General features: G+C 37.6%; 1 protein-coding gene across 1 annotated transcript in view; it reads right to left on the bottom strand.

The window, feature by feature from the left end:
• Positions 1–4906: 4906 nt before the first annotated feature.
• The window catches only part of LOC124461123, a 201113-nt gene continuing 193201 nt past the window's right edge, over positions 4907–12818 (bottom strand). Inside the window, exons 5-10 of the mRNA XM_047012681.1 lie at positions 11390–12506; positions 11230–11328; positions 11069–11179; positions 10227–11013; positions 7338–7511; positions 4907–5019 (exon numbers count right to left, since the gene is read on the bottom strand). Of these exons, the coding sequence (XP_046868637.1) occupies positions 4907–5019; positions 7338–7511; positions 10227–11013; positions 11069–11179; positions 11230–11328; positions 11390–12506 (2401 nt within the window). The remainder of the gene's footprint in view (positions 5020–7337; positions 7512–10226; positions 11014–11068; positions 11180–11229; positions 11329–11389; positions 12507–12818) is intronic.

The raw sequence follows: 12818 nt of genomic DNA, 5'->3' as shown, positions 1-12818 counted from the left end.
AGGGCATATATTACCAATGTAAGCTGCCACAGACGACTCAGAAGTATCAGGAGCAAGCCTAGAGATAAATAATTGTTTGCGATGAGGCACTACAGTTAGTGGAGGCGAAGGAGCATTGGGATCCGCAAGTGATTGAGAGCCAGCATGATCCTGTGATTGATCAGAGTTCCCGTGAGGGATAGATTGAGGTACACCAGGGCTTGTAATGGGTACTTCAATCTGAAAAGAAGAGCATAAATAGGGACAAGAAGATGGTGTAGGCGAAAGTAAAATGGGAGACGATGTAATAAAGAGTGCTGCCGACTGCTTGCGAGGCAACTCAAGGGTACATTTCTTGGGCGACTTCTCAGAAGGTGGAACAAACTTGAATTGTGACAATAAATGTACGCTAGAGTCACACTCGTTAGACAGCTGTTTGGCCAGTTTGTTTAAAGAAAGAAACTTTAAACGAAGATCCCCATACATACGGATAAAATCAAGCTGCTGGCTGGCACAAGATGGGCAAGTCCAGCGCATTAAGCCAAGCTCAGGCTTAGACACAGGCAAACCAGAAAATTTGTCGTAGTCGCGGCCGTTGAGGCCAGCACATTCTAAGTGAATAAGATTATCGCAGAGCCAACAAGATATTGCTCTATACTGATCAGCAAAACGATCAGAATGCTTGCAAGTAGGAAGACAACAAGCCATTGAAAACCCAAAAGAAACACAAGGCAAAATATAAAAAAAAAATAAAAAAATATGTATATAAGAATGTATAACAAAAATTTAAATACACAGCAGAAAGATAATTATCGATAAAAAATCAATAATTACAAATAAAACAAAGAGGCGGCTAGAGTGCACAGCACAAAAAAAAAGTGCAAGAACAGAACAAAGAACAAATCGCGTTAACGTAAAATATCAACTGTACCCTATAAATAAAGTTGATCAGGAAAATAGTTTTATAATCTTAGTAGTAAAGATATGTGTAACAATTAATTTTTTTTAAAACCACATCGAACCTTGACGATTTCTCATTTGGTGCATTATTAGGGGAGACATTATGCTTTATCCATCTGGTGTATAAGGTGAAATTGAAACTAAGCTGCATGTCGGAATAGGCGTAAGTTTTTCATCTGTTACGTGTGTTTGGTTAAATTTGCCTATTAAGTCATGATGATTTAAATTATGTGTTTCCTTACTGTAAAGGTGAAAGGATGATTTTGTTTCGGCCGAAAAACACTGTGAAGTTAGGTCTAAATTATCGCTTTCTATTTCAGACATTTGAATAGCAGTGGGCCAGTCAAGACACGGAGTTAGCAAGCGAGGAAAGTTAGAAATATAAACAATAATTTCTAGTGCATTTGGTCGCTTATCGGCTTCTTGGGTCCAGCAGGCTTTTAAAAGACCCTTAAGTTGCGGTTTGACTCCTATTGGTATTTGCAATGTATTTCCGCTTTTAACATAATCAAGCACTTCATTATTGGTTAACCCTTGGTATGGATAAGACCCAAATGAAATAACTTCAAATAGGACTACTCCAAAAGACCAGATATCGGAGGAAGGTGTAAACAAGCCCGAAGTAAGTGTCTCAGGAGGCATCCAACGTACCGGAAAAAGTTTTCGAACGCCCTTACGATTAAACCGATAATAATCGCTTTCATATGTTGGCCGTGCCATTCCGAAGTCTCCAATTTTTACAACTCGCTGGGCATTAACTAGGCAATTTCTACAAGCGATATCACGATGGACATACTTCTTTTTAGCAAGGTATGCCAAGCCTTGGGCTATATCCATTGAATACATGGTAAGGCGCTTTGCCGATATATCAGACTCATCCGTAGTTTTTTCATTAACCATATTTCTACGAGCCAAAAGGTATGTTTTCAAGTCCCCATATAACATGAACTCCATTATTGTATATATTGGCTGACTCTGCACACAGACGGCCAAGAATTTTATGATCTTCTTATGGTTGAATTTTTTCATCGCTTCCGCCACTGACAAAAAATCTAAACGCTTTTCGGTTTGACCGGACTTCAGTGTTTGTACAGCAACTGCTGTCCATGCTCCTGGCGACAGCTGAGCTTCTCCGCCATAAACCATACCAAATGCTCCTACACCCAATCGTCGATTAATTACTACAGATCCGAGATCCGAAAATATAGCACTCGATACTGCTCCAGGCTGGAAACCCACGAAAACATATTGGCCCTTAACCTGCTTGACAACAGCACGCACTCCAGGCGCCTAAAAAGATGCCACCCTCCTGATCTGCAGTTCCGATCGGAGCCGGACTGGTGATTCGACGCTGAAGGCCCGATGCAGCTGCAAGTCCTAATCGTTTAAATAATTTTCTGATATTAATGTAAGTGCTAAAAGTGTTCAATTTAAATATATCCCAATGTATTCAATGTAACTCTTGACAAACAATTTAACTTTGCTGTACACAGTCATGTTATATTCACCATTCCTCACATTTGCTTATTGTTCCATTAGGATAGATTGCAAATAAATAAACAATATGTATTATACTAAATCTTCACTCGGAACGTCATTCTAATCATCCCATACAACAACCCTACCTGGCACATCATTCTCCCTACAATTATGGCCAACCCCCGCACCCCGACCGTTCATATTACAGAAAGATTCAATAGACGCACTTTACCAGAAACGTAAATTTTAAATCTTTGTATTACGAATTTAGAATTCACCGCCGGGGACCACGTTCCGGAGTGGAGGCAGTCTAATATTGGAGACAGAACTAATAACATCAGTGAATAAAGTAACTATTTTAACGTTAAATTCTGTGTTGTGAATTAGTTAAAGCAAGAACCTTGAATTCCAAGAGTCGGATCCTTTGTTACCACAAGGAAAAACATGGTAAGACAAAAATGTTCGACATGAGAACTCATAACTTATATGCTGAGAGAGGCGTATACAAACCAAAGCAAAAGCTTACTGCAATATGCAAATGAAAAGAAATGATGAAAAATAAAATATTTTTCGTACTAAAACACCCAACAACAAAAACTTGTGACAAGCGCGAAGATATTGGCCGCGAGGGCTGTCAAAAGAGAAAAGAAAAGAATTTTGTGTATTGTACCGTTGCAAAAAGGGTATATTAACATTGGTCAGAAAAGTGCAACCCATAGACGAGTTCATATAGCCATGCCTGTCCATCCGTCCGTCTGGAACGACGCAAACTTCTTCTTTACCGTTACAGCATGTAGGCTCATATATACTGTACAGTTTATATATGTCGGATTAATCCAAATCGGATCACTATATCATATAGCTCCCATACAAATGGCAAAGTTGCGAGCTGGCAGTTGACGGCAAAAATAGGATTAGGTTAGGTAGGCCCGGTGTCCCACATTTCTAAAGCGGCAAACCTTTCTTTAATTCCCACTAAATAGAAATCTCGACCTGTTTCTTCCTGCCCGTAAATCTCGAATATGGGCGTTCCTCTTCTAAAAACGTTTTTTCGTCACTTTGCTCAATCGCTCGACAAAAAAAGTAATAATGAACAGAGAATGCCAGATTAAAAGGCTATAATTTATATTTTAATAAGAAATAATAATATGGAAAATAAAATGTTGATTTGATATATTAATATTGCGTTAACGTAAAATATCAACTGTACCCTACAAATAAAGTTGATCAGGAAAATAGTTTGATAATTTTAGTGGTAAACATATGTATAACAATTAAATTTTTTTTAAAATTACATCGAACCTTGACGATTTCTCATTTCTGCATTATGAGGGGGGACATTATGCTATATCCATCTGGTGTAATAGGTGAAATTGAATCTGAGCTGCATGTCGGAATAGGCGTAAGTTTTTCATCTGTTACGTGTGTTTGGTTAAATTTGCCTATTAAGTCATGATGAATTAAATTATCCTTACTATAAAGGTGAAAGGATGATTTTGTTTCGGCCGAAGAACTCTGTGAAATTAGGTCTAAATTGTCGCTTTCTATTTCAGACATTTGAATAGCAGTAGGCCAGTCAAGACACGGAGTTAGCAAGCGAGGAAAGTTAGAAATATAATCAATAATTTCTAGTGCATTTGGTCGCTTATCGGCTTCTTGGGTCCAGCAGGCTTTTAAAAGACCCTTAAGTTGCGGTTTGACTCCTATTGGTATTTGCAATGTATTTCCGCTTTTAACATAATCAAGCACTTCATTATTGGTTAACCCTTGGTATGGATAAGACCCAAATGAAATAACTTCAAATAGGACTACTCCAAAAGACCAGATATCGGAGGAAGGTGTAAACAAGCCCGAAGTAAGTGTCTCAGGAGGCATCCAACGTACCGGAAAAAGTTTTCGAACGCCCTTACGATTAAACCGATAATAATCGCTTTCATATGTTGGCCGTGCCATTCCGAAGTCTCCAATTTTTACAACTCGCTGGGCATTAACTAGGCAATTTCTACAAGCGATATCACGATGGACATACTTCTTTTTAGCAAGGTATGCCAAGCCTTGGGCTATATCCATTGAATACATGGTAAGGCGCTTTGCCGATATATCAGACTCATCCGTAGTTTTTTCATTAACCATATTTCTACGAGCCAAAAGGTATGTTTTCAAGTCCCCATATAACATGAACTCCATTATTGTATATATTGGCTGACTCTGCACACAGACGGCCAAGAATTTTATGATCTTCTTATGGTTGAATTTTTTCATCGCTTCCGCCACTGACAAAAAATCTAAACGCTTTTCGGTTTGACCGGACTTCAGTGTTTGTACAGCAACTGCTGTCCATGCTCCTGGCGACAGCTGAGCTTCTCCGCCATAAACCATACCAAATGCTCCTACACCCAATCGTCGATTAATTACTACAGATCCGAGATCCGAAAATATAGCACTCGATACTGCTCCAGGCTGGAAACCCACGAAAACATATTGGCCCTTAACCTGCTTGACAACAGCACGCACTCCAGGCGCCTAAAAAGATGCCACCCTCCTGATCTGCAGTTCCGATCGGAGCCGGACTGGTGATTCGACGCTGAAGGCCCGATGCAGCTGCAAGTCCTAATCGTTTAAATAATTTTCTGATATTAATGTAAGTGCTAAAAATGTTCAATTTAAATATATCCCAATGTATTCAATGTAACTCTTGACAAACAATTTAACTTTGCTGTACACAGTCATGTTATATTCACCATTCCTCACATTTGCTTATTGTTCCATTAGGATAGATTGCAAATAAATAAACAATATGTATTATACTAAATCTTCACTCGGAACGTCATTCTAATCATCCCATACAACAACCCTACCTGGCACATCATTCTCCCTACAATTATGGCCAACCCCCGCACCCCGACCGTTCATATTACAGAAAGATTCAATAGACGCACTTTACCAGAAACGTAAATTTTAAATCTTTGTATTACGAATTTAGAATTCACCGCCGGGGACCACGTTCCGGAGTGGAGGCAGTCTAATATTGGAGACAGAACTAATAACATCAGTGAATAAAGTAACTATTTTAACGTTAAATTCTGTGTTGTGAATTAGTTAAAGCAAGAACCTTGAATTCCAAGAGTCGGATCCTTTGTTACCACAAGGAAAAACATGGTAAGACAAAAATGTCCGACATGAGAACTCATAACTTATATGCTGAGAGAGGCGTATACAAACCAAAGCAAAAGCTTACTGCAATATGCAAATGAAAAGAAATGATGAAAAATAAAATATTTTTCGTACTAAAACACCCAACAACAAAAACTTGTGACAAGCGCGAAGATATTGGCCGCGAGGGCTGTCAAAAGAGAAAAGAAAAGAATTTTGTGTATTGTACCGTTGCAAAAAGGGTATATTAACATTGGTCAGAAAAGTGCAACCCATAGACGAGTTCATATAGCCATGCCTGTCCATCCGTCCGTCTGGAACGACGCAAACTTCTTCTTTACCGTTACAGCATGTAGGCTCATATATACTGTACAGTTTATATATGTCGGATTAATCCAAATCGGATCACTATATCATATAGCTCCCATACAAATGGCAAAGTTGCGAGCTGGCAGTTGACGGCAAAAATAGGATTAGGTTAGGTAGGCCCGGTGTCCCACATTTCTAAAGCGGCAAACCTTTCTTTAATTCCCACTAAATAGAAATCTCGACCTGTTTCTTCCTGCCCGTAAATCTCGAATATGGGCGTTCCTCTTCTAAAAACGTTTTTTCGTCACTTTGCTCAATCGCTCGACAAAAAAAGTAATAATGAACAGAGAATGCCAGATTAAAAGGCTATAATTTATATTTTAATAAGAAATAATAATATGGAAAATAAAATGTTGATTTGATATATTAATATTGCGTTAACGTAAAATATCAACTGTACCCTACAAATAAAGTTGATCAGGAAAATAGTTTGATAATTTTAGTGGTAAACATATGTATAACAATTAAATTTTTTTTAAAATTACATCGAACCTTGACGATTTCTCATTTCTGCATTATGAGGGGGGACATTATGCTATATCCATCTGGTGTAATAGGTGAAATTGAATCTGAGCTGCATGTCGGAATAGGCGTAAGTTTTTCATCTGTTACGTGTGTTTGGTTAAATTTGCCTATTAAGTCATGATGAATTAAATTATCCTTACTATAAAGGTGAAAGGATGATTTTGTTTCGGCCGAAAAACACTGTGAAGTTAGGTCTAAATTATCGCTTTCTATTTCAGACATTTGAATAGCAGTGGGCCAGTCAAGACACGGAGTTAGCAAGCGAGGAAAGTTAGAAATATAAACAATAATTTCTAGTGCATTTGGTCGCTTATCGGCTTCTTGGGTCCAGCAGGCTTTTAAAAGACCCTTAAGTTGCGGTTTGACTCCTATTGGTATTTGCAATGTATTTCCGCTTTTAACATAATCAAGCACTTCATTATTGGTTAACCCTTGGTATGGATAAGACCCAAATGAAATAACTTCAAATAGGACTACCCCAAAAGACCATATATCGGAGGAAGGTATAAACAAGCCCGAAGTAAGTGTCTCAGGAGGCATCCAACGTACCGGAAAAAGTTTTCGAACGCCCTTACGATTAAACCGATAATAATCGCTTTCATATGTTGGCCGTGCCATTCCGAAGTCTCCAATTTTTACAACTCGCTGGGCATTAACTAGGCAATTTCTACAAGCGATATCACGATGGACATACTTCTTTTTAGCAAGGTATGCCAAGCCTTGGGCTATATCCATTGAATACATGGTAAGGCGCTTTGCCGATATATCAGACTCATCCGTAGTTTTTTCATTAACCATATTTCTACGAGCCAAAAGGTATGTTTTCAAGTCCCCATATAACATGAACTCCATTATTGTATATATTGGCTGACTCTGCACACAGACGGCCAAGAATTTTATGATCTTCTTATGGTTGAATTTTTTCATCGCTTCCGCCACTGACAAAAAATCTAAACGCTTTTCGGTTTGACCGGACTTCAGTGTTTGTACAGCAACTGCTGTCCATGCTCCTGGCGACAGCTGAGCTTCTCCGCCATAAACCATACCAAATGCTCCTACACCCAATCGTCGATTAATTACTACAGATCCGAGATCCGAAAATATAGCACTCGATACTGCTCCAGGCTGGAAACCCACGAAAACATATTGGCCCTTAACCTGCTTGACAACAGCACGCACTCCAGGCGCCTAAAAAGATGCCACCCTCCTGATCTGCAGTTCCGATCGGAGCCGGACTGGTGATTCGACGCTGAAGGCCCGATGCAGCTGCAAGTCCTAATCGTTTAAATAATTTTCTGATATTAATGTAAGTGCTAAAAATGTTCAATTTAAATATATCCCAATGTATTCAATGTAACTCTTGACAAACAATTTAACTTTGCTGTACACAGTCATGTTATATTCACCATTCCTCACATTTGCTTATTGTTCCATTAGGATAGATTGCAAATAAATAAACAATATGTATTATACTAAATCTTCACTCGGAACGTCATTCTAATCATCCCATACAACAACCCTACCTGGCACATCATTCTCCCTACAATTATGGCCAACCCCCGCACCCCGACCGTTCATATTACAGAAAGATTCAATAGACGCACTTTACCAGAAACGTAAATTTTAAATCTTTGTATTACGAATTTAGAATTCACCGCCGGGGACCACGTTCCGGAGTGGAGGCAGTCTAATATTGGAGACAGAACTAATAACATCAGTGAATAAAGTAACTATTTTAACGTTAAATTCTGTGTTGTGAATTAGTTAAAGCAAGAACCTTGAATTCCAAGAGTCGGATCCTTTGTTACCACAAGGAAAAACATGGTAAGACAAAAATGTCCGACATGAGAACTCATAACTTATATGCTGAGAGAGGCGTATACAAACCAAAGCAAAAGCTTACTGCAATATGCAAATGAAAAGAAATGATGAAAAATAAAATATTTTTCGTACTAAAACACCCAACAACAAAAACTTGTGACAAGCGCGAAGATATTGGCCGCGAGGGCTGTCAAAAGAGAAAAGAAAAGAATTTTGTGTATTGTACCGTTGCAAAAAGGGTATATTAACATTGGTCAGAAAAGTGCAACCCATAGACGAGTTCATATAGCCATGCCTGTCCATCCGTCCGTCTGGAACGACGCAAACTTCTTCTTTACCGTTACAGCATGTAGGCTCATATATACTGTACAGTTTATATATGTCGGATTAATCCAAATCGGATCACTATATCATATAGCTCCCATACAAATGGCAAAGTTGCGAGCTGGCAGTTGACGGCAAAAATAGGATTAGGTTAGGTAGGCCCGGTGTCCCACATTTCTAAAGCGGCAAACCTTTCTTTAATTCCCACTAAATAGAAATCTCGACCTGTTTCTTCCTGCCCGTAAATCTCGAATATGGGCGTTCCTCTTCTAAAAACGTTTTTTCGTCACTTTGCTCAATCGCTCGACAAAAAAAGTAATAATGAACAGAGAATGCCAGATTAAAAGGCTATAATTTATATTTTAATAAGAAATAATAATATGGAAAATAAAATGTTGATTTGATATATTAATATTGCGTTAACGTAAAATATCAACTGTACCCTACAAATAAAGTTGATCAGGAAAATAGTTTGATAATTTTAGTGGTAAACATATGTATAACAATTAAATTTTTTTTAAAATTACATCGAACCTTGACGATTTCTCATTTCTGCATTATGAGGGGGGACATTATGCTATATCCATCTGGTGTAATAGGTGAAATTGAATCTGAGCTGCATGTCGGAATAGGCGTAAGTTTTTCATCTGTTACGTGTGTTTGGTTAAATTTGCCTATTAAGTCATGATGAATTAAATTATCCTTACTATAAAGGTGAAAGGATGATTTTGTTTCGGCCGAAGAACTCTGTGAAATTAGGTCTAAATTGTCGCTTTCTATTTCAGACATTTGAATAGCAGTAGGCCAGTCAAGACACGGAGTTAGCAAGCGAGGAAAGTTAGAAATATAATCAATAATTTCTAGTGCATTTGGTCGCTTATCGGCTTCTTGGGTCCAGCAGGCTTTTAAAAGACCCTTAAGTTGCGGTTTGACTCCTATTGGTATTTGCAATGTATTTCCGCTTTTAACATAATCAAGCACTTCATTATTGGTTAACCCTTGGTATGGATAAGACCCAAATGAAATAACTTCAAATAGGACTACTCCAAAAGACCAGATATCGGAGGAAGGTGTAAACAAGCCCGAAGTAAGTGTCTCAGGAGGCATCCAACGTACCGGAAAAAGTTTTCGAACGCCCTTACGATTAAACCGATAATAATCGCTTTCATATGTTGGCCGTGCCATTCCGAAGTCTCCAATTTTTACAACTCGCTGGGCATTAACTAGGCAATTTCTACAAGCGATATCACGATGGACATACTTCTTTTTAGCAAGGTATGCCAAGCCTTGGGCTATATCCATTGAATACATGGTAAGGCGCTTTGCCGATATATCAGACTCATCCGTAGTTTTTTCATTAACCATATTTCTACGAGCCAAAAGGTATGTTTTCAAGTCCCCATATAACATGAACTCCATTATTGTATATATTGGCTCACTCTGCACACAGACGGCCAAGAGTTTTATGATATTCTTATGGTTGAATTTTTTCATCGCTTCCGCCTCTGACAAAAAATCTAAACGATCTTCCACGGTTTGACCGGACTTCAGTGTTTTTACAGCAACTGCCGTCCATGCTCCTGGCGACAGCTGAGCTTCTCCGCCATAAACCATACCAAATGCTCCTTCACCCAATCGTCGATTAATTACTACATTCTCCTTTGCTATTTCCCACTTGTCTAATGTATTATGTTTGCTGCGCGACGGCGACAGCAGGTCAATGCCGAACATTTTCATTATCTGAGCAGAATACTGTACTTTTCGATTGTATCGATGTTTCCAAAAAAGGAATGAAAGTAAAGATATGAGAGAAATAAAAAAGAAACATGTACTTATAGCAACTATCGCAGCAGATGTTTCGCACTGAATTTGAAAAGCACGTGCCAAAAACGAAAAATTGCAGTCATACGTCCCGTCCTCAGGAATATGGTTATTACTCCAAAATATTTTAGAGTGATTTACAGTTAATAGCCAGTTATGAACGTAAATATCTGTTTCTTTACTTTCTGCTCTAGGTTTGAAACTGCCAACAACAGAGTAGTTCTTATTCTGCCACTGTAAAATGTCTATGCCGATGATTCGGGTGCCAGCAAACTCGCCATGGCTAAAGCTGACTTTTCCAGATAAACCCTCGAATTCAGTTTCCCGAATAAGCTGGGCAAAGAGCTTAGTAACATAACTAGTTCGTAAACTATTAACAGCTTGCTTGTTTTTTTGTAAAAGTTTGTGGGCAGCGAGGGCATAGGTCCATACAGCGTCATATGTATATCCAGCGTAATTTGAAACGAATCCGTCATTTGATTTATACGTGTCAATCCAGGTTCCAATGAATTGGCCATCTTGCATCTGACTTTTACGGTCGCCGAACGGAACATGCCTTACACTAAAATGACCGTCGATAGCCTGAAGAAAAACTAGTATGTTAAGTGTCACAACACTTGACTATAAATCTATTTACATTGTGAAACTCTGAAGCAGTACAGCTAATATTAACGGATCCTCTCCAAGTGGTCAAGTCACTCAACACCCATGAAGGGAAAAACCAAACATAATCGTGTTTTTGAGTCATCTGAAAATATTGCAATTAATTAGATTTCTTTTATGTCAATTATTACTTACTTTTAATTTTGCAGCTTCGCATATTGCCATGGCAGCGTTATGACCATAAATATTTGCAAATATTATTCTAGCTTGTGCTTTCTTTAACTTATGCAAGTGCTGAAAGAAGAAATTATTAAAATTGTGACACTTAGTTATGTTGTTAGCTTTAACAACCAACCTCTCTCATTTCGATAGCTGTTGCGACAGTGTTACATTTTCGATCTAAAATCAAAGTTAGATTATGATTTTTCATTTTACTTTCCATATAAAAGGTATATTCCATAGTTGTGTGATCCTCTACCGTTAAAGCAGCAACACGATTCCAGCCAAAAACTTTCATAATTTCCAGATATGCATCAATAAACAACCAATCAGTACCAATTGTACGGAAAAAGTAGGGATAAGCTTCTCGATCAAATATGGCAGCACTCTCTGCTGAATAAGATATAACCATCATATTCATATGTTTGGAAATCGCAGCTATTGGTTGGACAGTCTCACTACAAGCAGGTCCAAGAACACCCAGAACATTTGGTTGATTGTAATAGTGTATAAATTCTTTTAATACCATATCGGACTTGCATGCTCCATCGTTTATCCAAATACCTAACTTATATCCTGGCAGTATAGTAAGATTATTGTTTATAGCAGTAATTGCCATTTGCGCAGCTTTTTCAATGTTTTTGTATCTTTGACTTGTAACATTCAATGGAAATATACCACCTACATATAATGTTACAAAGTCGTTTATTATCCAATTGCGGTACACATCTTTATGTTTTATTAACCAATTACATGCAACTTCGTTATACAAGTCTTCTTTAGTTCTCTTTATTTTTGGTTGAAAATTAAGTCCTTGCTGTATTTCTGTTAGATCTTGGTCAGATATATAAAACATACGCAGAGCATGAATAAGCTGTTTATCATAGTTAAGACTGTTGGAATAAAATTTTAAAATGGGTGTTAACTCATATTTACAGTTCGCACTCTCCAAAGAATTATAATCTTCACATAGTGGCATTGTAATTTTTGCAAATTCAACGCTAGGATTAATTAGTTCGGATGGTACCCAATGTAAAACAATGAATCTTTTATTATACAAAGGGTACTTTACTTTATATAGTTGAGTTAACCGTTTTATGGTTTCTTTAAATTTGTAGCCCAGCCAAATAACATTGACAAAACTTTTAGTTTCATTCAGTTGTTCTTCTATAAATACAGAATCTTTTCGATATTCTGCCAGAACTGTAGCACAAATATATTTAGCACAGATGGGATTTTTAAATTGTTCAAAGCTGCAAAATTTGAGAAATAAATATTAATGTGTATCACAGAATATGAAAAATATTTTTAAATGCAGTATAAAAATATCAAAGAAGCGAACTTCGCCAATGCCGAAGTTTCTATACCCTTGCAGTCTTTGGCAATAATTTTTTTACATTTTGAAATTTGTTTCCCTGCAACTCAATTCATCAATACACAAACAAAACATTATTTTTCTTTTTACTAAAATTTTTTTCTTTTCCATCATTCCCTAAGCACAGCACAACACGCATACACTAACAGTTCATTCAGAGTTGTGTCTTTCATACTTTATCTTTCCCGGA

Source organism: Drosophila willistoni, unplaced genomic scaffold (assembly GCF_018902025.1).
Source record: "Drosophila willistoni isolate 14030-0811.24 unplaced genomic scaffold, UCI_dwil_1.1 Seg209, whole genome shotgun sequence".
NCBI classification, from domain to species: Eukaryota; Metazoa; Arthropoda; class Insecta; order Diptera; family Drosophilidae; genus Drosophila; species Drosophila willistoni.
Note: the sequence above shows the minus strand (reverse complement) of the source record. Positions and strands in the feature narration are given on the sequence as shown.